This window comes from Myxine glutinosa, chromosome 5 (genome assembly GCF_964187855.1).
Source record: "Myxine glutinosa chromosome 5, kmMyxGlut1.1, whole genome shotgun sequence".
In the NCBI taxonomy this organism is placed as follows: domain Eukaryota; kingdom Metazoa; phylum Chordata; class Myxini; order Myxiniformes; family Myxinidae; genus Myxine; species Myxine glutinosa.
The window spans coordinates 205,468,430-205,492,251 of NC_136265.1; the positions used below are offsets into that span (position 1 = coordinate 205,468,430).

Genomic DNA, 23,822 nt, shown 5'->3' on the forward strand with positions numbered 1-23,822 from the left:
CTGAGCCAGCACCTCCATCACAGCTACAAATAGTAGTGGACTTAGTACCGACCCCTGATACACTCCCACCTTCACCTCAAACTCACCACTGTTCCCGTCCTTCGTCCTTACAGCAGTGCGTGCTCTTTTGTACATTGCCATCACTACTCTGATCAACCATTCCTCCACTCCTAACTTCCTCAACGCCCATGTCAATACTTTGCGTGGAACCCTATCGAATGCTTTCTCCAGATCAACAAACCCAAAAAACAACTTCTTCCTCTTATCCATGTACTTCTCCTGCAACTGCCTCACAATGAAAAGCGCATCTGTCGTTCCTCTTCCTGGCATAAATCCAAACTGCATTTCGTCGATCTTCACTTTCTTCCTTATCCTCCTCTCCAACACCCTTTCCAATACCTTCATTCCATGCTCCAATAACTTTATCGCTCGGTACGAGCCACAGTCCAGAGGGTCACCTTTCCCCTTGTATAGAGGGACGAGCGTACTCAGTTCCCAATCCACTGGAATGCGGCCTTCTTTCACCCCCAGATTACAGATCTCTGTCATTCTCTTCACACCCCAACTTCCTGCTGCCTTCAACATATCTCCCACAACTCCCGTCGGCCCTCCCGCTTTTCCACTCTTCGGCGACACAAACAGCCAAAATATATTTTTTTCTAGAGGAATCCAGGCCTTAGTAAAGCGCTGGAAAAAATGCAATGAACGCAATGGATATTATGTTGAAAAATAACACAGTTGTTACACACAAACATGCAATGAACAAGTTGTCAAAAATATTTTAAGGCTACTTATTGACTGCCCCTCGTGTGTATATATATATATATATATACAGTCACATGAAAAAGTAAGTACACCCCTTGTAAAGTTTTGACTTTTTCAACATATTTCAACATACAGCTATTTGATCTTCATTTCAACAATATTGATAGATAAAGGTGATATAATATAACAAATATCATGAAACATTTACATTTTGGAGTCCATTGTTTAATTTAAATAATCATAAATCCAGATTTCGCATGTGGAAAAAGAAAGTACACCCCTACATTTATCACTACTTCAAATACCTAAAACTAGAATCAGGTGCAACAGCTCAGGTGCAAATGATTAGAACATCGTTAGAGAGGAACTTGGAGGAACCTGTCTTATTTAAACCTCAGACATTTAGTTTGGTTAGCTCTTTGTTGTTGAAGTGTGCGGCGTCACCATGCGTAGATCAAAATAGCTCTCTGAGGCCTTCAGAAAGAAGGTTATAGATGCCTACGAGTCTGGGAAAGGATTTAAAAAGATCTCCAAACAATTTGAAATCAATCATTCGACTGTCCGGAAGATCATCTACAAGTGGAGAAGATTCCAAACAACTGCCAACTTGTTCAGGCCAGGCCGCCCTAGCAAGTTCAGACCGAGAGCAGACCGCAAGATGCTGAAAGAAGTCTCGAAGAACCCCCAGAATGTCATCACGGGACCTACAGGTAGCTCTTGCCACTGTTGATGTCAAAGTGCACGAGTCTACCATTAGAAAGAGGCTGCACAAATTTGATCTACATGGGAGGTGTGCCAGGAGGAAACCTTTGCTGTCCAGAAAGAACATCAGGACAAGACTAAAGTTTGCCAATGAACACCGAGGCAAAGACCAGCACTTCTGGAACAATGTGCTCTGGACAGATGAGTCAAAGGTAGAGCTATTTGGCCACAGTACCAGAAGACATGTTTGGCGAAAACCAAAGAGAGCATTTGACCACAAGAACCTGATACCAACTGTAAAGCATGGTGGTGGAAATATTATGGTTTGGGGCAGCTTTGCTGCATCTGGGCCTGGGCAGCTCACCATCATAGAATCCACTATGAAATCCTCATTGTACCACAGGGTGCTTGAGGATAATGTGAGGCCATCTGTCGGCAAGTTGAAGCTCAACCGAAGGTGGACCTTGCAACATGACAATGACCCTAAACATACCAGTAAATCCACCAAGGAATGGTTGAAAAGAAATAAATGGAGGGTTCTGGAATGGCCAAGTCAAAGCACGGATCTAAATCCTATCGAGATGTTGTGGGGGGATTTGAAACGAGCTGTGCATGCAAAAAAAACCCTCAAACATCGCACAGCTGAAAGAATTCTGCATGGAGGAGTGGGCAAAAATTTCTCCCAGTCGATGTCAGAGACTGGTAGACAGTTATAAGAAACGCCTGCTTGAGGTTGTTTCTGCCAAAGGGGCCAATACCACCTCATAGAGCAAAGGGTGTACTTACTTTTTCCACATGAGAAATTTGCATTTATGTTTATTTATATTATACAATGGACTACAAAATGTAAATGTTTCATGATATTTGTTATATTATATCACCTTTATCTATCAATATTGTTGAAATGAAGATCAAATAGCTGTATGTTGAAACATGTTGGAAAAGTCAAAATTTTACATGGGGTGTACTTACTTTTTCACATGACTGTAAATATAGACTTGGCATTTAATATGGAATATTTTTTTTGTGGGGGTGAACTTACTTTTCAAGACGACTTAGAACCAAAAGTTCATTGGAATTATGTTGAAATTATTCTAGATTTTGTTCATGTGACCTTTACAAGAAACAAAAAACACATTTGACATTTCGAAGCAAATAAATTCATCCTTGAAAGTGATGTAAACTGATATCGAACTCAATTCACGGACAGTACTGTGTTAAACTTCTGTACGTTTTCCAGAAGTATCTCTTTATTTTGCACATTAGCCAAAAAAAATTCAACAAAAACAAAAGCTAAATTATGACTGGGATTACGGACAGTAAAATTACAGTTCAGTACTTCCTGTAACCCCCACGATCATTCAGGAGAGCACGTACACGTCGAGGCATGCTGCTCACGAGATTTGCCAAGGTTTGGACAGGAATCGCTTGCCATGCATTGACAATAGCCTGCTGCAATTTACGCACCTAGGCAGGCTGCTGGTCCAAGTTGTCGATTTGACGCGTTCATTCTGCCCACAAGTTCTCTATCGGATTCATATCCAGAGACATGGCAGGCCACTCCATATGCTCTACACCACGGTCAGCAAGAAACTGTTGGATCATGCGAGCATGATGAGGCCGTGCATTGTCATCTTGGAAGACAAAGTTTCCTCGAAAGGCTGCACGAGCAAATGGAAGCAATGTTTCTTCCAGAATGGCCCTGTACTTGAACTGGTTCAGGTTTCCATTCAGAACAACCAGGTCAGTTTTGCCCCCTGCATGAAAAGCAGCCCAAACGGTCACCCCACCACCTCCAGCTTGGACTCTTGGCACAATACAATCTTCGTTGTGGACTTCATGCACTTGTCTGCACACTCGGACGTGGCCATCTTGACGATAGACCAGAAATCTAGACTCGTCACTGAAAGTCACGTGATTCCAGTGTCCTGGCTATAATTGATGGTGCTCTCTGGCCCACTGCAATCGGCGCTGGCTGTGTTGTCTGGTCAGGCGTGGCTTTCTCAGGGGACGCCTGCCACGATAGCCTGCTTGAACCAGTCATTGGTTTACTAGCCTTCTGGATACAGGCACATTTGTCAGTTGCTGCCACTCAGCCCTAAGCCGATTAGCTGACTTGGTACGGCCATTGCAGACTAACCGGTGCAGCTGGCGATCATCTCTCCTTGTGGTTCTGCGTGGACGTCCTGGCCTCGGTATTGGAGTAGGGACACCCCTCTGAGCATTTCGTTTCAGGATCTTTGACACCTGACCTTGAGTGATGCCATACTGCCGAGCAATAGCACGCTGTTTCTTGCCAGAATTTCGTAAAGCCACCACTCCATGACAAACAGCATTGTCAAGTTGACGGACCATCTCCAGAGGAAGCGGCAATAACTTTTGTAGACGTGCAGCAGTTGTTTTCCACTAATACAGAACGCAACAACCCTTATATACCTGATTGTGAAGCCAATCGTCAAATGTACCTGTCCTTACATTTTGTCATGCCACCTGTGATATAATCCTGTTATTGACTTCTTGCTGCGAAAGACAATCAGTGACATGGTTCTTTCAACAAAGACATCACCGAAGGGTAAAAGAAACTCACCAGATTGATATACTGAGTTCAGAAAGTAAACCCAAGTCAAGAAAAAAAAAAATCCATATTAAATGCCAAGTCTGTATATATATATATATATTGTTACGGATTTGTCACGTCCGCCTTAGTTGTTATTATATACTTGGAGGATTTTTAGTTTCAGGTAATATTGTTGTTAAGATTTCTGTGTGAAATGGAGATGACTTTAGTAAAAGGTAAAAATAAATGTTTGTGGAGGCTATGGAGGAAAAAGAAAAACGCGGCAAAGAAACCGGAAGAGGAGAGAGGAGAAAAGTCGGCAGGGGAGAGGAGACGGCCGTGAAAGAGACAGCCGTGAGTCGCATCGAGGTTGCAAGCGGACTTCCTCGATATTGGTTGCGAATGAATTGAGGCTTCCCGTAAAAGGGATTGCCCGTGGCATTGTCCCATATTGTGATTGCAATTAAACCTGCGTCTCAGGTTTTGGTACAGAGCGTGAACTATTGTTGGCGGGAAAGCAAGTGCCTCCATTACAGGCCGATCTGCCATTTTTCCTCGAGGAGGCCGTCTGCCTGGGGCATCTCATCTCAAACACATTCCGTGTTTTGTCGTTGGGATTCCCATATCGACCTCTTCGTGTTGATCACCGTTGGTTTCCATATCGGCTTAATAGTCGGTGGACGTGAGGTGTGGATTGCACTCACGTTTTGGCGGATCATTATTCCGCGCCGCCATCTGCCTGACCTCTCACCTCGTAACTCCTCGTCCGCAGCCGCGCCGATACCTGCCTGTTGTTCTTGCCGTTCTGCACGACTTCAACGTTCGACCAGCGTGGGGATTCATGCACGGAATTTGGGATTGTTACATTCCACTCACGTTTGGTGTATCGTGAGTTTATTGCTTTGAGAGCATTGGGGAATGATGGTACCATCATATGTATTGTTCATGAGATGCAAGTGATATTTTCATTGTACTTGCTTTGAGAGTGTTATTATTGTGTATGTGAGAGTTCTTAATATAATTACTTATTTTGTATATAGATACTGTATGTATATGTATATGTATATTCCATGCCGATCGATGATCATCAATGTTAAAATGCGGGAGGCGTGGCCTGAAACCGATAACCTGCTCATTGTTGAATGCTTCAGAATATTTCACTCGAGGGAGGTGGTCAGTAAGGGCGGAATTTATTAAATCTGAGCCAGAGAACTGATTCTTTTATTATTAATAATTTCAGCTCTACTCCAAAACCAGTAAGGGAAACAGACAAGCTCAACATATTATTCAAAAATCTCTGTATATCAGAATCAGTTCTGTAGGTGGCCATGACTGACCATATCTAATAGAAACTGTTTTATACCAACAACACTTCTCCTTTGGATTCAAAAATATTTTTAAAATCGGGCCAGAGGAGTGGGGGGGGGGGGGGGGGGCCTTGACATAATGTACAGTACTATTATCACTTTTGTACAAGAAAAAAACAACCTCAAAATGAGTAACAGTTCACAATAATCATCATTTCATAAAAGTCTTTACAAGTTTACTGTCTATATGATATACCATCGGCAGAATAATACTGTAGTTTACATTCTATACTATTACGTCATATGCAGCCTGTGGCTGCTGGTTGCATCATATTGAGAATGTGGCTGTGCTGCTGATACCAGGCTTACACTTGTGTAACTAACTAAATTGTGACGTCACATTGAGGATATAAGAAGATGCATTGCAGTCATTCCTCAGGCAGGAAGAGTTCAAAATATCGATTATAATTCATTTACATATCCAAACGTTCGCTTGCCTTAAAGTATTTTTTTTACCTTGAGTATGTTTTATGTTTTCATTTTTGTTCTTGACAGGTATCAATGTGGCACTGCCTTTAGGCATTCCAATACAAATGCTCCATTTGTCAACATTTCTGTCGAACGCATCTTAAGCTCGAGTACCCATTCCAAAAAAACCCAAAACATTCTTTTTTGAAGTGCAGTATTTTTTTAATGTATAATAGGCTCGCAGGTAATCACATCTGCCTTTGGCCTATCTAGGCTGTACTTAGCCCGCAGGATGAGGCATAAATGTGTACGCCGTCCATCAGAAGGACGTAAACCGGGCGTCTTGCCAGGGCTGGTCGTTGATGGACGGTGAAGATCCCACCGACTCTTTTGTGAAGAGAAGGCAAGTTACTCTGAACAAATTCCAAATTCCTCCCACTTTCCGTCCATTCATCTGCCACCGAGTGGCCATCTGTCCAGTATCGGTTCTCACCTTGAAACATTTGTCGACTCATCCTGAATGCCCTGAAGAGTATATGTCAAGAGTATTTGGGTCTCCATCTATTAATATAATGTATAAATACTTCCTGTATGTAAAATAATAATGACTATAAAATTTGCATTCACACTATATAAACACAAATGATCTTCATCACTTATGTTACTTCAACGATTGAGAAACTGTGATGGCCTAAATTAGGTGGAAAGTGTATGTTGCCCTCAATCCAATGCTGGTGCCCCGTTCTCAATAAGGAGCCTCGGTTATGCCAAGGCAGTTTCTTGGCCTGAACTGAAATCCTGGCTGGGTCACCCCTCTGATGCAGTTTAATATTTGTTCCATCAATGGGGCGTGCACAGATTGTCCGTAGGATTATTCAGGTGGCGCATTCGGAAAACCGGGGGAAGAAGGTATAAAAAAAGTTGGCAAAAGGACAAGACCAGGAGTCCTGAAAGCAGGTGTTAATACAGGTTGTGATAGTGAGGGAGACTGAAATGCACGTAACCAGTTCATGGTTTGATGAAAATGAGATGGCGGTTTTATCAAGTGAACCAAGTTTGAACAACCACTTGGGTGCTCATAATGGCAGTAGTTAGCAACCATATTTTGAGTTTGTGACAACGATGAGTTTCTCTCATTATTTATGATGCACTTTGGTACTACTGATGGTATCGGTTGTGGTTCTTGATGTAGGTCCGTATAGGCAGCCGTAGCAAAATGCTGGGGCAACGAATGGGATATGAGATAAGCAGGACTTTGGTGACCGACTGGAGTAAAAGCCACTGGAGGAGGAAAACAGGGAACTCCAGAATGGAAAGGCCACATTGGAGCAGGCATCCGAGATGGCTGATAGTGAAGAGATGGACCCGATATGGGCCGTGAAATACACTGGGGTCCTGAAGTCCTCCAGTCGTCGTACAAACAGGTTGAGGGTGGGGATGTGCTCAAGTTGTGAAGTTCATTTTGCACTTCATGTTCACGTGACCGGCAAGAACCTGGAAGAGATCATAAAGATATCAAATGGTAATTTTACTACCTGGAGCGGAAAACATTGATGAAAGTAATATATCATACCATTTTGAAGGGGACCACTGTTGTCATTTTGCGTGTTGAATGTGACAGTTTCCTCCACTTCATGCCATCGTTGGTATGCTGGCCGGCCATGTCGTTCAATGGCACATTTCCTTTTTGAATCTACACTTGACCTTGCAGCTGCTTGGTTGTTGCAGCTTGTCAAGAGTAGAGATGTAGTGGATGTCAACAGGTCTTCAGGAGTTGGATCGACCTGGAAGTAAGGCTTATTATGACGGAACCAAATCTCTTCCTTGCCATCCTGTCCTGAACTGCTTGCTTTTGTTTGGGTTTGGTGTGCATTTGAAATATCTGTGCATTTGTCAGCTCCATCTTCACCGTTGAAATCTATGACGGATCGCGAGTATCCAAACATATCTTGGGTCATCTCGTCAAAATGATCGATTCCCTTGCCTTCCCGCTCTTCAATGCTGCTTTCAAGCTCTTTCCTAAGTGTTTCCAACTCCTCAATGGCACTCATGGAGGAGTTCCACAAAAGATTTTCCGCACCTGTTTCTGAGTCTTCATTTAAATCAGCAAGTTTCAGGAGATATTGTTGTTTCGCAGTGGATTCCAGAGAAACGTCAGAAATGTTTGATTGATCAGAACTATTTACAGAATATTTCTGATAAGGTGATCTTTCCTCACTATTTAGAATGTCCGATTGTTGCAGATCCTTGTTTTCTGTACTCAGATGAGGGTCATCAAGTGATGTTTTTGTCTCGTCCGTATCTTTCCAAATACGCTCGTTTGCAGGAAGTTGGAAAAGGTCGTGTAATGTTGCCAAACGGTTATACCAACTGCTGTACAAAATTGCTGGGGTTTGTGGTAGCAATATGTGAATGGGCTGCGATGAAATCATTTGCATTGGAGGTTGTTGCTCTCTCGAAAGGATTCCCAACATGGATTTTGAAGATATTCCACCTGCTTGCTGTTCTTTTACACAATGAACCACCTCCCTTGCTGCATCCTTTTTGTTCTGGGATTCCGCTTGTGTGTACAGCTTGCCAATATTTTGCTGTACAACACCTTCTGGTATAAGTGCCAGACTGTCCCGTTTCTTTCCCAAAACGATTCTCGAAGCTTCCTTCTGAATGAACTCCTCATATAGAGTCTTGAGAGCCTGTATTGGATGTTCGGACTTTTTAGAGTCGAGCGTATCTCCCGAGGTGCTGCCAGTAAAATATGTTTGGATTCTTTCTTCAAATGCATGATTTTGAGAATTATTGCGTTGCCCTCGGATCTGATGAAGCAAGGTTTCTGAAGACAAGGACTCTTCAATAATTTCTTCCAACATCGATACCCTGTGCGTATGCTTGTGTGGGGAACCTACGTTATGGTTTGAATTTCTTAGTTTTTGTAAAACTGTTGGAGAACATAATTGGTCCGTGCATTGTTTTGGTGTATTTTGTACTTCATTGGCTTCCTGTATTTTGTCACTGATTGTGGCCTTTTCATCTGCAATTACAATGTCACTGCTGTCGGACACCTTGTCATCTTTGGGGTCAGTTTTTGAAAAAGGCTCCATTTCATTGGTGCTAGAAGAAGCTTCAGCTTTCACAGTATCCTTGACAGCAGGCAAGCTTTCTATCGCCTTTGGGCTTTTATCCAAGGAGTATCGCCTCTGAAAACTGTCATGTCTGGACTCAAAGTTGCACTCTTTATTCTTACTTTCACAGATCTCTTTAGAATGACAAGGTTTTGGTGTTTTATTAGCTGGTTCTTCGGAGCTTGACTCTTCAACAATAGTTGCAAAGGTTTCTGGCTCTATGATATCAGGCTCTTCAACAGTATTCTCTGGTAAGGTTCCGTTTGTGTCTTTGGGTTCCTTGGAAACTTCATTAGGCTGGCTGCTGCTGGTGAGAGCGCTTAGCCATTCATACTTGAGGTCATCAGCAAGAAGTTCAAGAATGCTCTGTGTCCACAGACCAATCACAACAGAATACTCCAATTAACACTGGTAGGAATGTGATATGGTAAAATGCCAATGTCCAGTTCAATTTAGAATGCAAACCACCTACCTCAAGGGCCATCTACAAACTATGCAGGAGAGGGTAGGGCATATAGCAAGATGTGGGATACACTGAAATAGATAGGACAATGTTTTAAACTTTGAAAATGAACCAGGGAATAGTCTTCTTCCAGATACATTATTTCACAATCCACTTTGGAAATGGCAGTCATATTTCAATGTTGAGTTGCAGACTGTTTATTTGCCCAATATGTTCCACATGAGTATTTATTTACATGTCAATGTCCCATCCTCTCCCCGTGAGCCAGAATGGTGGGAGCCTCCCATTTCACAGCTGGAAGTTCACAGACAGACAAACAAACAGACAGAGGTGAAAACATAACCTCCATCCACCTTTGGTGGTGGAGGTAATAATCTCCAAATGCAACACAAATACCTTGTAGTGTTTGCATATACAACAACAACAACAACATGCATTTTAAGGCCATTTTCCCTGCTAGAGCGGGGGTTAGCCTTAGTGTTTGCATATAAATAACTATAACCATAGGATTACCTTTTGGAAAAGGGGGTTCAGTGCATCATCCATCCTTTCTGGACTCTGGTGGTGCACATTTGAACTTGTATCTGCACCCTGAATGTAAAAATATAAATTACAAATGTTATTGTGAACATTCCGGATTTAAATATCCACATCATAAACACATTATCACAGGTGACCTCAGAATAGTGAAAGGTACAAAATTACCTGCATTACTTGCAAAATGATGGAATTATAGAGAAAAACTTTATGTGTCAACATCAACATCAACATGAACATCATCATCAACATAATGTGCATCAACATAATGATGCATCAACATCAAAAAATCATCAACATAATGTGTCCACTTTATGTACACTTTAGAACACTATAACACTACTCAGTGTGGTGAAATATTTGGTTTTGACGGTAGGGCAGTGTTCGAATTATCATATTTTTGGTGTGACCTTGACATTGCGGTATGACCTTGGCCTTCAATCATCAACATACGATTTGTGTGCTTCCCCTTCTCTCCCCATCTTGTCTTCCGCTCCCTCTTTTTATATACAGTATTTTGTTTGTCTGGTTGATTTGTTTGTGAAGTAAATGTTAGCTCTTTCACGAGCCTCGATTCAGTATACAAAAAAAAGAAGAAAAAAGGATTAACTGGCATAAAGCAATGGAACTTACAATGATGGGACTGATGGAAATGGATGAGAGAACAAATTTATAAACAAAAAATACCAAACACACAAGTGGTTTTATGGTCGGAGGAGGTAGAGAAACATGTGAAAAGGAGAATTGTTGATTTGGAAATAGAAGTTTGAATCAATAATCCGAAGGTAATTTTAAACAATCCAGAGACGCGTGATTGCTTCAGGCAGCTTCAAACACAATATGTTATTGTTCCAATTGGCAAAGCAAATAATAATATTGCATTTGTATCAAAAACATTTTACATACAAACACTTTTGGAAGGATTGGCCTTAAAAATGCACAAAGTCCTTGTAAGATGAGGTTCATCATCGTAAGTAGAGAATGGAGTTTGAAACCTTTGTCAGGTAGTATTACAGGGGCGATGAAACTAATCTATAAACGCTTTAAAAAAAACTATGAGGAAAAGGTGAAGTTTCATTCTGGGATTAAGAAATTCTGCATCATTGATAATTCTAAACCTGTAATAGACAGTATCCACAACATTAATAATAACACCTCCACCAGGCTGAAAGGTTTATGTTTTGTATTCCACTGATAGGTCGGATATCGATCCGGACATGAACCAAAATCGAATCGTCTTGTTCTTGTCACCTACACAACGCATCCTCCAAGTTTTGTCCAAATCCATTCACAACTTTTTTCTTCTTTTTTTTTGCTACATATCGTTTTTGGTCCTATATCTCAATGGTGATGAATCATCATACTAAAATACACCATTTCATGTCTGTCTGTCTGATGAATTTTTGACCCCAATGCATTACATCGTTACTTATCCAATCTCAACCAAACTTGACAGGATGACGAAGGGTTACACAATGAAGGTTGTAGCGCATTAATTTGCCCTCCTCCCCAAGGGAGTTTTCTCCCCCGAGCGGGTTTCCCCTAGAGTCCCTTTATAGAGAGAGTAGCGACAACTAACGATTTGACACCATTTTGAGTCCATTCAGTGCGGAGCCGCCGTATGGCGCTAGTGCATTGAACCGTGTATTCCATTATGTTCTCTATGTATGAGAGATGGGAATGGTCTTTTCCATGTTGATAATGAACAAATTATGTGAAGATGACAAAATAGAAGATTTATGACAACTAAGAGCCATATGATAAAGAAGAAAATCACAGAGCTGGTTGTGATTTAACAGTCACAGACATTTAGAACCATGACAAAGAAGGAATGAACTAGACAGGTACACGTGCTGCTTATTTCAGCCTCATTTTAATTTCAGGGAGGCGAGAGCGAGACTCGAACTCTCACCTCCCTGCTTATACATGTACATGTACAATACAATGTTAAGAGTTATCTTTGTATTTCTGCAGTTGTTTGACCTTGTTTATCGTGTGTGGGTATATATTTGTGTTTGTTAAATTTTCATATTTAAATTATTAATCTAAACTTTGCCGATCATATATTAATCCCACCAAAAATAGATTAGCCCCCCTACCCCCGGCCCCCTCTTTCCCTCTCTCCCTCTATCTCTCTCTCTCTCTCTCCCTCTCTCTCACACACACACACACACACACGCACACACAATCTCTAATACATATACAAATTACATATTTACAATCACACACACACACATACACGCATGTGCTAATGCACACACATACAAATTATAAATTGAAAGTCACACACACAAACACAAGTTAATGTCCTCACACATTCAAATCAACAGAGACAAATACATACATTCAATGCATGCCCCCCTCCCCCTTTCTCAGTTGTGGCATACAACTGCTGTATCACTGGCATGAATTGGTTTCTAGCAAATTCTTTCTGAAGCATCATTGAAAATTTTGAATAACAATAATCCTATCTTCCATGTGAAAGTACAAAAAATAAAACTTATTTTATTATTTGTTTTACGAAGGTCTCAGAGACCATTGTGAAAGGCTTTGAACTCATTTACGATTAATACTCAAACCGTGAACCTGTAACCTTCCACTTTTATAGCAAATTACATAATTTTGTTAAAAACAAAGCATGTCATTCACTTGTTGGAGTACTAACTACCACAGGCAGGAAAGTGCCTTTAGCAGAGGGCATTGGTACATGTATATAAACAACAATTTGTAAGTTTTGATTCATGTACCTCAAAACAGAGTATACAACTATACATGCTCAAATTCTCGTCATTCATAAAGAGCTCCTTTGCGAGATATTCATACAGTACATTTATTTAATTTGCAACCAATATTACAATCATTCCCTCTCAGAAATATCATGTTGAAATGTATGTTAATCCATAGCTTTAAAATAACTTGGATATGTGTATTATTCCCTGTTGAAATAACATATTAGAGAAAATGTTAATGATAACATTTTCAAAATGATTATTTAGTCCAATTATCCACGTAAGTTGCTAGCTTGTAGGTGTACAGCACATTGCAGTCCTGCAACTGAAGTCCAATGGAAATATCTATTTCACTTTTGCAGCCAATTGTCTCATTGCCATGCTCTTGCTGCCAAGTTCACCCCCCTTCTTTGCTTGTGCAGCTTGTTGCCTGCGTTGATGTGTCTTTTTCTTACAAAAGATGTGTAGGCATGTGTTGATGAATTTTGTAAGCAGTTTGGCTTTCAGATTGTGGCACGTTGGGAAGTGAACATCTCTCGTTATCTGCTCTGCTCTCTCCACAAACATTGTTGCGACGTTCTTTTCAGCCATGAAAGCATCCTGTGCACCACGAAACATGGCCTCCACAGTTACCAACATGTTGATCACTTTTTCTGAAACATGAACAAGACACCCTTGCTTATACTCTTTCAGTACAGTAAGCTCTGCAGCTTGGTTAACTTCTTCACCTTCAGCAACAATCACCTGGCTAATGCAGTCATCACATGTCTTCTGGTTTTTCCTTATACTGTGAACACAGTAGCCAGCAAGGTTGTACAAGCTATCGCGCTCAGGTTGAGACAGCTCCTGCACGTCTTGGATATCTGGAATGACAAGGCCCTGTAGATTTTCCTCGGACGGTACTCTCACTTTCTATTTGTTCTATTTGTGCACCCACAGGCGCTACAACCTGTCATTTTGTCGTAAAATCGATGTAAAACACGAATGAGAACGCTGCGTACAGCGGGAACGTTAAAACGCTGACCGATATGCGGTCAGCCTGATCCTGATCCTGTCCAGCGATCCTTTGCAAATCCTGATCCTGTCCGCGATGGACTCAAAATGGCTCCACGCAATCACGTGACTAGATTTTTCCGGACCCTCTATGTCGCAACTCTGTATATAAAGGGGCTCTAGTTTCCCCCCCCAATTGCAGTCCGTGGGGTTGCGTGTTGATGTGTATATCAATGTTAAATTAGCTTTATCGTGGCGTTTTTCCAAGGCCGCTTCGAATAACAAAACTAACAATAATAGCATATTATTAATATTATTCACACACATCACACACAACAGGCATTTTAAGGCCATTCTCCCTGCTAGAGCGGAGGTTATTACAAAACAATATTAATACCAATAAAATCCCACCTACCCAAGGGGTTTTTTCCTCCTTCATCGAGTCAACGTTTACAAATAGCTTATCATGGCGTTTTTGTGGGAGCAACGGCCCAACAGCCTCAACCAGAAGTAAAAATATTATAAACCACAAACATGTATGATTGGCTTTTTAAACAGTCGCTAATGCTCTATATAACACTAAACAAAGAAATTTGGAGGAATCCCGACATCTGTGAGGTAAGTTTTACTTACAGAACTGAGCAAAGAACTACTGTGCTTTATATACCCCACCTGGGTTGGGTTAATAACATGACCCTTCCTGGTGCTAAAGCCCCTGTCACACCTTGACGATTTAGCCAGCGTATGCCGACGTATCAAAATTGAGTGCTGGTGTGAGTCATACACTGGCATACGTCGACAAATTTTGTGCATGCACAAAATTTGTCGATGTGCTCGGCGTACTACGACGTATGCCAGCGTGCTCTTAATGTATACAAAACTTACCCATAACGTATTCGACGTGTGCCAGCGTATTCGCCAAATTTTTCATACGTCGGCATATGCTGGCTAAAACGTCAAGGTGTGACAGCGGCTTTACATGGGGTTTGTCGTGGCGGCCTTTTGAAACTCGCTCCTGCTATTTTATATATGAAACTGAAAGGGAGGAAGCCCGGGTTGTGCTCACTTGCCAAGCAGCTAGCTAGCGCTTGCCAAGCCAGCCATTCTTTAACGGTTTTTAATGGAGTGCTTGCTCGAATGCTTAAACCACTTGGCGATCTCTCCACAAGAAACTTGGTAAATGAACACACACCCAATGTTCTTGAGACCCCACCATATATCGTCTGTAATCTATATACCCCAAATAGGAATGACCCTTTTTGCCGCTCCCATAGTGTGCGGGTGTTCTAGTTTATAAAATTACAAAATTGTCGTATCTATATCCGAATTTAGATCTTCACCAAAATCTAAAAGATTCGTCCTTGTCACACAACCAACCTGTCCACCAAATTTCGTCTGAATCCGTCCATAAGTTTTTGAGATATTCTGTTCAAAGACAAACAAACAGGTTGAAACATAACCTCCATCCACCTTTGGTGACAGAGGTAATAATAAATAAATAAAACATTTGAATATTTTAACAACAACAAGTTTGATCCAGAGGTAAGTGGGGTGGGCGTGCTGGTTGGTGGACATGTTATATTTAAGTTTGTGGGCTATCGCCGGCAAACTGGCCAGGGACAGACAGGACTCTGGAGGAGGAAACTTTTGCTCGCTTTTCCCGTCACTTGGGACAGGTACTCTTCCTCGTTGTCTATAAGGTAAATATGTACCACGTGTCACAGTCCACATCATCACTTTACATTGAATTCCTGTTTCATTACCAACACACACTCCAAAAAAAATGCTCATTTGAGGTGAGACATCTACGAACCTGCTGGAGACGGATACCACCATGCTAGGTGGTTTAAATACACACCTGACAGGCAGATATTTAAATAGATGTCTTGTCTGCCTTCCAGCAGTAGCAGGTGGACGTTGAAGATCCAATGGTGTCCTTCTTGAATAATAGGAGAGCTATTGGCAGCACCCTAGCCCAATTCCAAATTTCCTGCTCTAACCTACAGGGCGCCTGCTCCTCTTCCTTATCCCATCTATTCGTCATATCACTTTGGCCTTTTGGAGAAAATAAATGCACACACTCTTTGGTATATGCTTCATTAATACTTAGTAATAGGCTCCCACAAAAAGTGAGGCATAAATGAATACTAGTAATCGGCATCCACAACCATCCTTGACCATGTTGTGGAACATCCGCCGAGGCCCTAAATTTTTCATTCCTTCTCTCCCCTGACTTTTTCACCTTTAATCACTTTTATATACGTTTCTCCGCAATCTCTTGAGTGATAACCTCAAAACTTTCAATTTTGGATGGCCTACCCATGGAGAAAATTATAAAACAAAGTTACATGATGGAAGAGGTCCATTTTCCATTTTCTGCAGGCAAGGGTTGCAGGGTGTTTCACATAGCAGGAATAAATGGCATCGACCTCGCTTCGGTCGGCCAAATCAAATTATTCTAAAAGCCAAAAATTAAGAACTTTGAGACCTAACCTCAGATTCCACCTTTCCAACTTCAGCAAAGACTTCATCTTCATCGTGCACCTCTGAAATGTACTGAAGATTCCTTGGAGATTCTGGATGCTCCACATCAGTGGGATTCGTGGAGAGGTCATTGCTGCTGACTCCGAGCCCACGGTCCTCATCAAAGTCCTGCTCATGGGACTCACCATCCGATTGGGATCTTGCCCGCCCTCCAAGACTGCCCGAACGCTGTTAGGTAAAATAATAAAAATTAAACATTAAATGGGTCACACAGGTGGTGTGTACATTGTCATTTATCTATTACACTTAACTTTTTTTTCCGGATTTTTTTTTTCATCTGTTAAGACAAAGCTGAGTTCCATGAATTGTCCTAAAAATGCTTCAATGGTTATTCAGGTATGCCATCCATGACAAGCACTTATGCTTCTTCTTCATTTGTTCGCAGCACAAAACTTCAGGGTGGCATTATTGGCTGAGCTGAGCTGTGTGGCTGATGCGCCCTCTGCTGGATATGGCAGAAATTTGGAATTTTTTCAATGGTACCGTCGATAGATCGCCAACTCTTCACAAAGGACACCATTTGACTTTCTTGACAAATTGAAGTAAAACCTTGACAAATGGGTACAAATACATGCAATATATATTTGATAAAATAGTCCACTTTGAGGCATCGAAAGGCTAAGCTTTCTTACTCTATGAGTGATATCCTATACTTACAGTATATTATCATGAAGAACAAAATTCTTACCTTTCTACCATCTGGAAAAAAAAGGAAAAAGGAATGTTAAGTTGTGAGCAAAATATTCTTGTTCTCACACATGACATGACACTTGTCAATCAAACAATGTGGATTACACTTCCTCGTGCACAATTTATTCCAAATATCACACAAAGTATTCCAAATATTACAAATATCAACCAATGGTGCTCAAAGAGCCACACTTTGTTGGGCCCTAGGTACAACAACCATAATGTTAAAAATGATCAACATAAAATTATTGATTCGATAAAATGGGGGAACAGTCTTTGCAATCTTCATTAACCCATGGCCTGCACAGCAGGAGATGGGGTTTTGTAATCACTTCTGTGTGTCTGTCTGTGTGTGTCTGTGTGTGTGTGTGTGTGTGTGTGTGTGTGTGTGTGTGTGTGTCTGTCTGTCTGTCCAGGCCGTAACTTTTTTTTTACCATTTGAGCTATTGTCATCAAATTTTCAACAAGGCTTTGTTATGATAATATAGAGAAGGAAAATTAATAATTTGGTCAAAAGGTCAAAAGTTCAATGGTCAGCGTCACATAAAATCGTCAGTTTTTATCTGATTGACCTGAAATTTAAAGAACTTGTATATTGCCTCACTGAATTGGTTCACCAATCAAAAGCCACAAACCTGTTGTTTTGTTTTTTTTAGATCAAAACGTCAAAGATCAAGGTTGCGTAAAATCACCAATTTTCACCGAATTGACCAGAATTTTATAGAATTTGCATATCGGATCACTCGATTTGGTTCACGAATGAAAAGGTAGGAGTCGATTGTTGTTGTTTTTGGATAAAAAGTTCAAAAGTCAATGTTGCACAAAATGGTCAATTTTATCGAGTTTACCTGAAATTTTAAGAATTCGCACATTGGGTCACATAATTGGTTCACCAATCAAAAGATAGAAGCTGAGTTTGTTTTTTTTAGATCTAAAGCTCAAAGGTCAAGGCTGTATAAAATCATCAATTTTCAGTTGAAATTTTTACTCCCGCCAGGGAGTAATGCATTCACTCGTGTCCGTGTGTGTGTGTGTGTGTGTTCGTGTGTTTGTGAACAAGATATCTGGAAAAGTTCTGAACGGATTTGGATGAAAGTTGGTGGGATGATTGCCCTTGGGATAAGGAAGAATTGATTAGTTTTTGTTGAAGCTCAGGATATTATTCCCGATCCAGGAATTTTTTGAAGGATTTTTTTACCATTGGAAGATAGGGCTCATTTAAAAAATATATTATCTTCTATATATTCTATATTTAACATTGTGATATGAAAATAGTTTTCATATTTGTTGTAAATGTAGTTTAAACTCGTGGTTATGCGTTAGAGCGGTGTATTTTTTTTAGCAGCGTCGTCTTCAATGTTCATTATTTTTTTCTAATAAAGACATATTCTGTCATTTTAAAACCACCAAAGTGTGTATTAGGTTTCCCAGTTTCATAAAATGTATCGTTTGATACGTATAATGCTTTAAAAGTGTTTTTTGTTTTGTTTTTGTTACCTCAGAAGAGATATCAACATTTAGCTCAGCGAATGTCATTCGCGGTGTCAGAATTTGATTAACTTATAAAGACTTAGTTCCAGGTTTGTCAATGGCTGAGGTATATTAACAAACGAATAAAACAGATTTGGCAAAATTCGAACTTTTAAAAAAAAGATCGCATATTCACCCAGGGTTGTGAGAGTCTGAAGAAGAAGAAACCTCGCATGGGCTTCCCAGACCAAAAAATAATTCTGGCTCTGCGATTTTCAGGTTTATTTATCTATATATCTACATATCTGGGCAGTGTCTGTTGTCACTGAAGTACTCCCTGAAACTTTTATTTCCGTGGTTGTGAAGTGTTTTTAATAATGTGGTGGTGAGGTATTTTGCATTATGTGGTGGTGAGGTGTAAAATGACGTGGTGGTGAGGTGTTTTTAAATCACGTGGCTGTGAGGTGTTTTTAAATCACGTGGCTGTGAGGTGTTTTTAAATCACGTGGCTGTGAGGTGTTTTTAAATCACGTGGCTGTGAGGTGTTTTTAAATCACGTGGCTGTGAGGTGTTTTTAAATCACGTGGCTGCGAGGTGTTTTTAAATCACGTGGCTGTGAGGTGTTTTTAAATCACGTGGCTGTGAGGTGTTTTTAAATCACGTGGCTGTGAGGTGTTTTTAAATCACGTGGCTGTGAAGTGTTTTTAATTTCGTGTTTTGTGGCTGTGAGGTGTTTTTAAATCACGTGGCTGTGAAGTGTTTTTAATTTCGTGTTTTGTGGCTGTGAGGTGTTTTTAATTTCGTGTTTTGTGGCTGTGAGGTGTTTTTAATTTCGTGTTTTGTGGCTGTGAAGTGTTTTTAATTTCGTGTTTTGTGGCTGTGAGGTGTTTTTAATTTCGTGTTTTGTGGCTGTGAGGTGTTTTTAAATCACGTGGCTGTGAAGTGTTTTTAATTTCGTGTTTTGTGGCTGTGAGGTGTTTTTAATTTCGTGTTTTGTGGCTGTGAAGTGTTTTTAATTTCGTGTTTTGTGGCTGTGAAGTGTTTTTCATTTCGTGTTTTGTGGCTGTGAAGTGTTTTTAATTTCGTGTTTTGTGGCTGTGAAGTGTTTTTAATTTCGTGTTTTGTGGCTGTGAAGTGTTTTTAATTTCGTGTTTTGTGGCTGTGAAGTGTTTTTAATTTCGTGTTTTGTGGCTGTGAAGTGTTTTTAATTTCGTGTTTTGTGGCTGTGAGGTGTTTTTAATTTCGTGTTTTGTGGCTGTGAGGTGTTTTTTATTTCGTGTTTTGTGGCTGTGAAGTGTTTTTAATTTCGTGTTTTGTGGCTGTGAGGTGTTTTTAATTTCGTGTTTTGTGGCTGTGAGGTGTTTTTAATTTCGTGTTTTGTGGCTGTGAAGTGTTTTTCATTTCGTGTTTTGTGGCTGTGAAGTGTTTTTAATTTCGTGTTTTGTGGCTGTGAGGTGTTTTTAAATCACGTGGCTGTGAAGTGTTTTTAATTTCGTGTTTTGTGGCTGTGAGGTGTTTTTAATTTCGTGTTTTGTGGCTGTGAAGTGTTTTTAATTTCGTGTTTTGTGGCTGTGAGGTGTTTTTAATTTCGTGTTTTGTGGCTGTGAGGTGTTTTTAATTTCGTGTTTTGTGGCTGTGAAGTGTTTTTCATTTCGTGTTTTGTGGCTGTGAAGTGTTTTTAATTTCGTGTTTTGTGGCTGTGAAGTGTTTTTAATTTCGTGTTTTGTGGCTGTGAGGTGTTTTTAATTTCGTGTTTTGTGGCTGTGAAGTGTTTTTAATTTCGTGTTTTGTGGCTGTGAAGTGTTTTTAATTTCGTGTTTTGTGGCTGTGAAGTGTTTTTAATTTCGTGTTTTGTGGCTGTGAGGTGTTTTTAATTTCGTGTTTTGTGGCTGTGAAGTGTTTTTAATTTCGTGTTTTGTGGCTGTGAGGTGTTTTTAAATCACGTGGCTGTGAAGTGTTTTTAATTTCGTGTTTTGTGGCTGTGAGGTGTTTTTAATTTCGTGTTTTGTGGCTGTGAAGTGTTTTTAATTTCGTGTTTTGTGGCTGTGAAGTGTTTTTAATTTCGTGTTTTGTGGCTGTGAAGTGTTTTTAATTTCGTGTTTTGTGGCTGTGAAGTGTTTTTAATTTCGTGTTTTGTGGCTGTGAAGTGTTTTTAATTTCGTGTTTTGTGGCTGTGAAGTGTTTTTAATTTCGTGTTTTGTGGCTGTGAAGTGTTTTTAATTTCGTGTTTTGTGGCTGTGAAGTGTTTTTAATTTCGTGTTTTGTGGCTGTGAAGTGTTTTTAATTTCGTGTTTTGTGGCTGTGAGGTGTTTTTAATTTCGTGTTTTGTGGCTGTGAAGTGTTTTTAATTTCGTGTTTTGTGGCTGTGAAGTGTTTTTAATTTCGTGTTTTGTGGCTGTGAGGTGTTTTTAATTTCGTGTTTTGTGGCTGTGAGGTGTTTTTAATTACGTGTTTCGTGGCTGTGAAGTGTTTTTAATTTCGTGTTTTGTGGCTGTGAAGTGTTTTTAATTTCGTGTTTTGTGGCTGTGAAGTGTTTTTAATTATGTGTTTCGTGGCTGTGAAGTGTTTTTAATTTCGTGTTTTGTGGCTGTGAAGTGTTTTTAATTTCGTGTTTTGTGGCTGTGAGGTGTTTTTAATTTCGTGGCTGTGAGGTGTTTTTAATTATGTGTTTCGTGGCTGTGAAGTGTTTTTAATTTCGTGTTTTGTGGCTGTGAAGTGTTTTTAATTTCGTGTTTTGTGGCTGTGAAGTGTTTTTAATTTCGTGTTTTGTGACTGTGAGGTGTTTTTAATTTCGTGTTTTGTGGCTGTGAAGTGTTTTTAATTTCGTGTTTTGTGGCTGTGAGGTGTTTTTAATTTCGTGTTTTGTGGCTGTGAAGTGTTTTTAATTTCGTGTTTTGTGGCTGTGAGGTGTTTTTAATTTCGTGTTTCGTGGCTGTGAGGTGTTTTTAATTTCGTGTTTTGTGGCTGTGAAGTGTTTTTAATTTCGTGTTTTGTGGCTGTGAAGTGTTTTTAATTTCGTGTTTTGTGGCTGTGAGGTGTTTTTAATTTCGTGTTTTGTGGCTGTGAAGTGTTTTTAATTTCGTGTTTTGTGGCTGTGAAGTGTTTTTAATTTCGTGTTTTGTGGCTGTGAGGTGTTTTTAATTACGTGTTTCGTGGCTGTGAAGTGTTTTTAATTTCGTGTTTCGTGGCTGTGAGGTGTTTTTAATTACGTGTTTCGTGGCTGTGAGGTGTTTTTAATTTCGTGTTTTGTGGCTGTGAAGTGTTTTTAATTTCGTGTTTTGTGGCTGTGAGGTGTTTTTAATTTCGTGTTTTGTGGCTGTGAAGTGTTTTTAATTTCGTGTTTTGTGGCTGTGAAGTGTTTTTAATTTCGTGTTTTATGGCTGTGAGGTGTTTTTAATTACGTGTTTCGTGGCTGTGAAGTGTTTTTAATTACGTGTTTCGTGGCTGTGAGGTGTTTTTAATTTCGTGTTTTGTGGCTGTGAAGTGTTTTTAATTTCGTGTTTTGTGGTTGTGAAGTGTTTTTAATTTCGTGTTTTGTGGCTGTGAGGTGTTTTTAATTTCGTGTTTTGTGGCTGTGAAGTGTTTTTAATTTCGTGTTTTGTGGCTGTGAGGTGTTTTTTATTTCGTGTTTTGTGGCTGTGAAGTGTTTTTAATTTCGTGTTTTGTGGCTGTGAAGTGTTTTTAATTTCGTGTTTTGTGGCTGTGAAGTGTTTTTAATTTCGTGTTTTGTGGCTGTGAAGTGTTTTTAATTTCGTGTTTTGTGGCTGTGAAGTGTTTTTAATTTCGTGTTTTGTGGCTGTGAAGTGTTTTTAATTTCGTGTTTTGTGGCTGTGAAGTGTTTTTAATTTCGTGTTTTGTGGCTGTGAAGTGTTTTTAATTTCGTGTTTTGTGGCTGTGAAGTGTTTTTAATTACGTGTTTCGTGGCTGTGAGGTGTTTTTAATTTCGTGTTTTGTGGCTGTGAGGTGTTTTTAATTTCGTGTTTTGTGGCTGTGAAGTGTTTTTAATTTCGTGTTTTGTGGCTGTGAAGTGTTTTTAATTTCGTGTTTTGTGGCTGTGAAGTGTTTTTAATTTCGTGTTTTGTGGCTGTGAGGTGTTTTTAATTATGTGTTTCGTGGCTGTGAGGTGTTTTTAATTTCGTGTTTTGTGGCTGTGAAGTGTTTTTAATTTCGTGTTTTGTGGCTGTGAAGTGTTTTTAATTTCGTGTTTTGTGGCTGTGAAGTGTTTTTAATTTCGTGTTTTGTGGCTGTGAGGTGTTTTTAATTTCGTGTTTTGTGGCTGTGAAGTGTTTTTAATTTCATGTTTTGTGGCTGTGAAGTGTTTTTAATTTCGTGTTTTGTGGCTGTGAGGTGTTTTTAATTACGTGTTTCGTGGCTGTGAAGTGTTTTTAATTTCGTGTTTTGTGGCTGTGAGCTGTTTTTAATTTCGTGTTTCGTGGCTGTGAGGTGTTTTTAATTTCGTGTTTTGTGGCTGTGAGGTGTTTTTAATTACGTGTTTCGTGGCTGTGAAGTGTTTTTAATTTCGTGTTTTGTGGCTGTGAAGTGTTTTTAATTTCGTGTTTTGTGGCTGTGAAGTGTTTTTAATTTCGTGTTTTGTGGCTGTGAAGTGTTTTTAATTTCATGTTTTGTGGCTGTGAAGTGTTTTTAATTTCGTGTTTTGTGGCTGTGAAGTGTTTTTAATTTCGTGTTTTGTGGCTGTGAAGTGTTTTTAATTACGTGTTTCGTGGCTGTGAGGTGTTTTTAATTTCGTGTTTTGTGGCTGTGAAGTGTTTTTAATTACGTGTTTCGTGGCTGTGAAGTGTTTTTAATTTCGTGTTTTGTGGCTGTGAAGTGTTTTTAATTTCGTGTTTTGTGGCTGTGAGGTGTTTTTAATTTCGTGTTTTGTGGCTGTGAGGTGTTTTTAATTTCGTGTTTTGTGGCTGTGAAGTGTTTTTAATTTCGTGTTTTGTGGCTGTGAAGTGTTTTTAATTTCGTGTTTTGTGGCTGTGAGGTGTTTTTAATTACGTGTTTCGTGGCTGTGAAGTGTTTTTAATTTCGTGTTTTGTGGCTGTGAGGTGTTTTTAATTACGTGTTTCGTGGCTGAGAGGTGTTTTTAATTTCGTGTTTTGTGGCTGTGAGGTGTTTTTAATTACGTGTTTCGTGGCTGTGAAGTGTTTTTAATTTCGTGTTTTGTGGCTGTGAAGTGTTTTTAATTTCGTGTTTTGTGGCTGTGAAGTGTTTTTAATTTCGTGTTTTGTGGCTGTGAAGTGTTTTTAATTTCATGTTTTGTGGCTGTGAAGTGTTTTTAATTTCGTGTTTTGTGGCTGTGAAGTGATTTTAATTTCGTGTTTTGTGGCTGTGAAGTGTTTTTAATTACGTGTTTCGTGGCTGTGAGGTGTTTTTAATTTCGTGTTTTGTGGCTGTGAAGTGTTTTTAATTACGTGTTTCGTGGCTGTGAAGTGTTTTTAATTTCGTGTTTTGTGGCTGTGAAGTGTTTTTAAT

General features: G+C 39.8%; 1 protein-coding gene across 2 annotated transcripts in view; it reads right to left on the bottom strand.

Moving 5' to 3' along the window:
* Positions 1 to 6,005: 6,005 nt before the first annotated feature.
* Positions 6,006 to 23,822, bottom strand: part of LOC137428147 (pleckstrin homology domain-containing family G member 1) — a 125,942-nt gene continuing 108,125 nt past the window's right edge. Inside the window, exons 17-20 of one of the 2 annotated variants that reach the window (XR_013623684.1) lie at positions 16,134 to 16,352; positions 9,895 to 9,972; positions 7,373 to 9,284; positions 6,006 to 7,293 (exon numbers count right to left, since the gene is read on the bottom strand). Coding sequence is in view for 1 of the 2 variants with exons in the window: in XM_078779397.1 (XP_078635523.1) it covers positions 9,912 to 9,972; positions 16,134 to 16,352 (280 nt within the window). In the remaining variant the exon portion in view is untranslated. Of the gene's footprint in view, positions 7,294 to 7,372; positions 9,285 to 9,894; positions 9,973 to 16,133; positions 16,353 to 23,822 lie in introns of those variants that run through there. The other variant, XM_078779397.1, reaches the window with a different exon arrangement.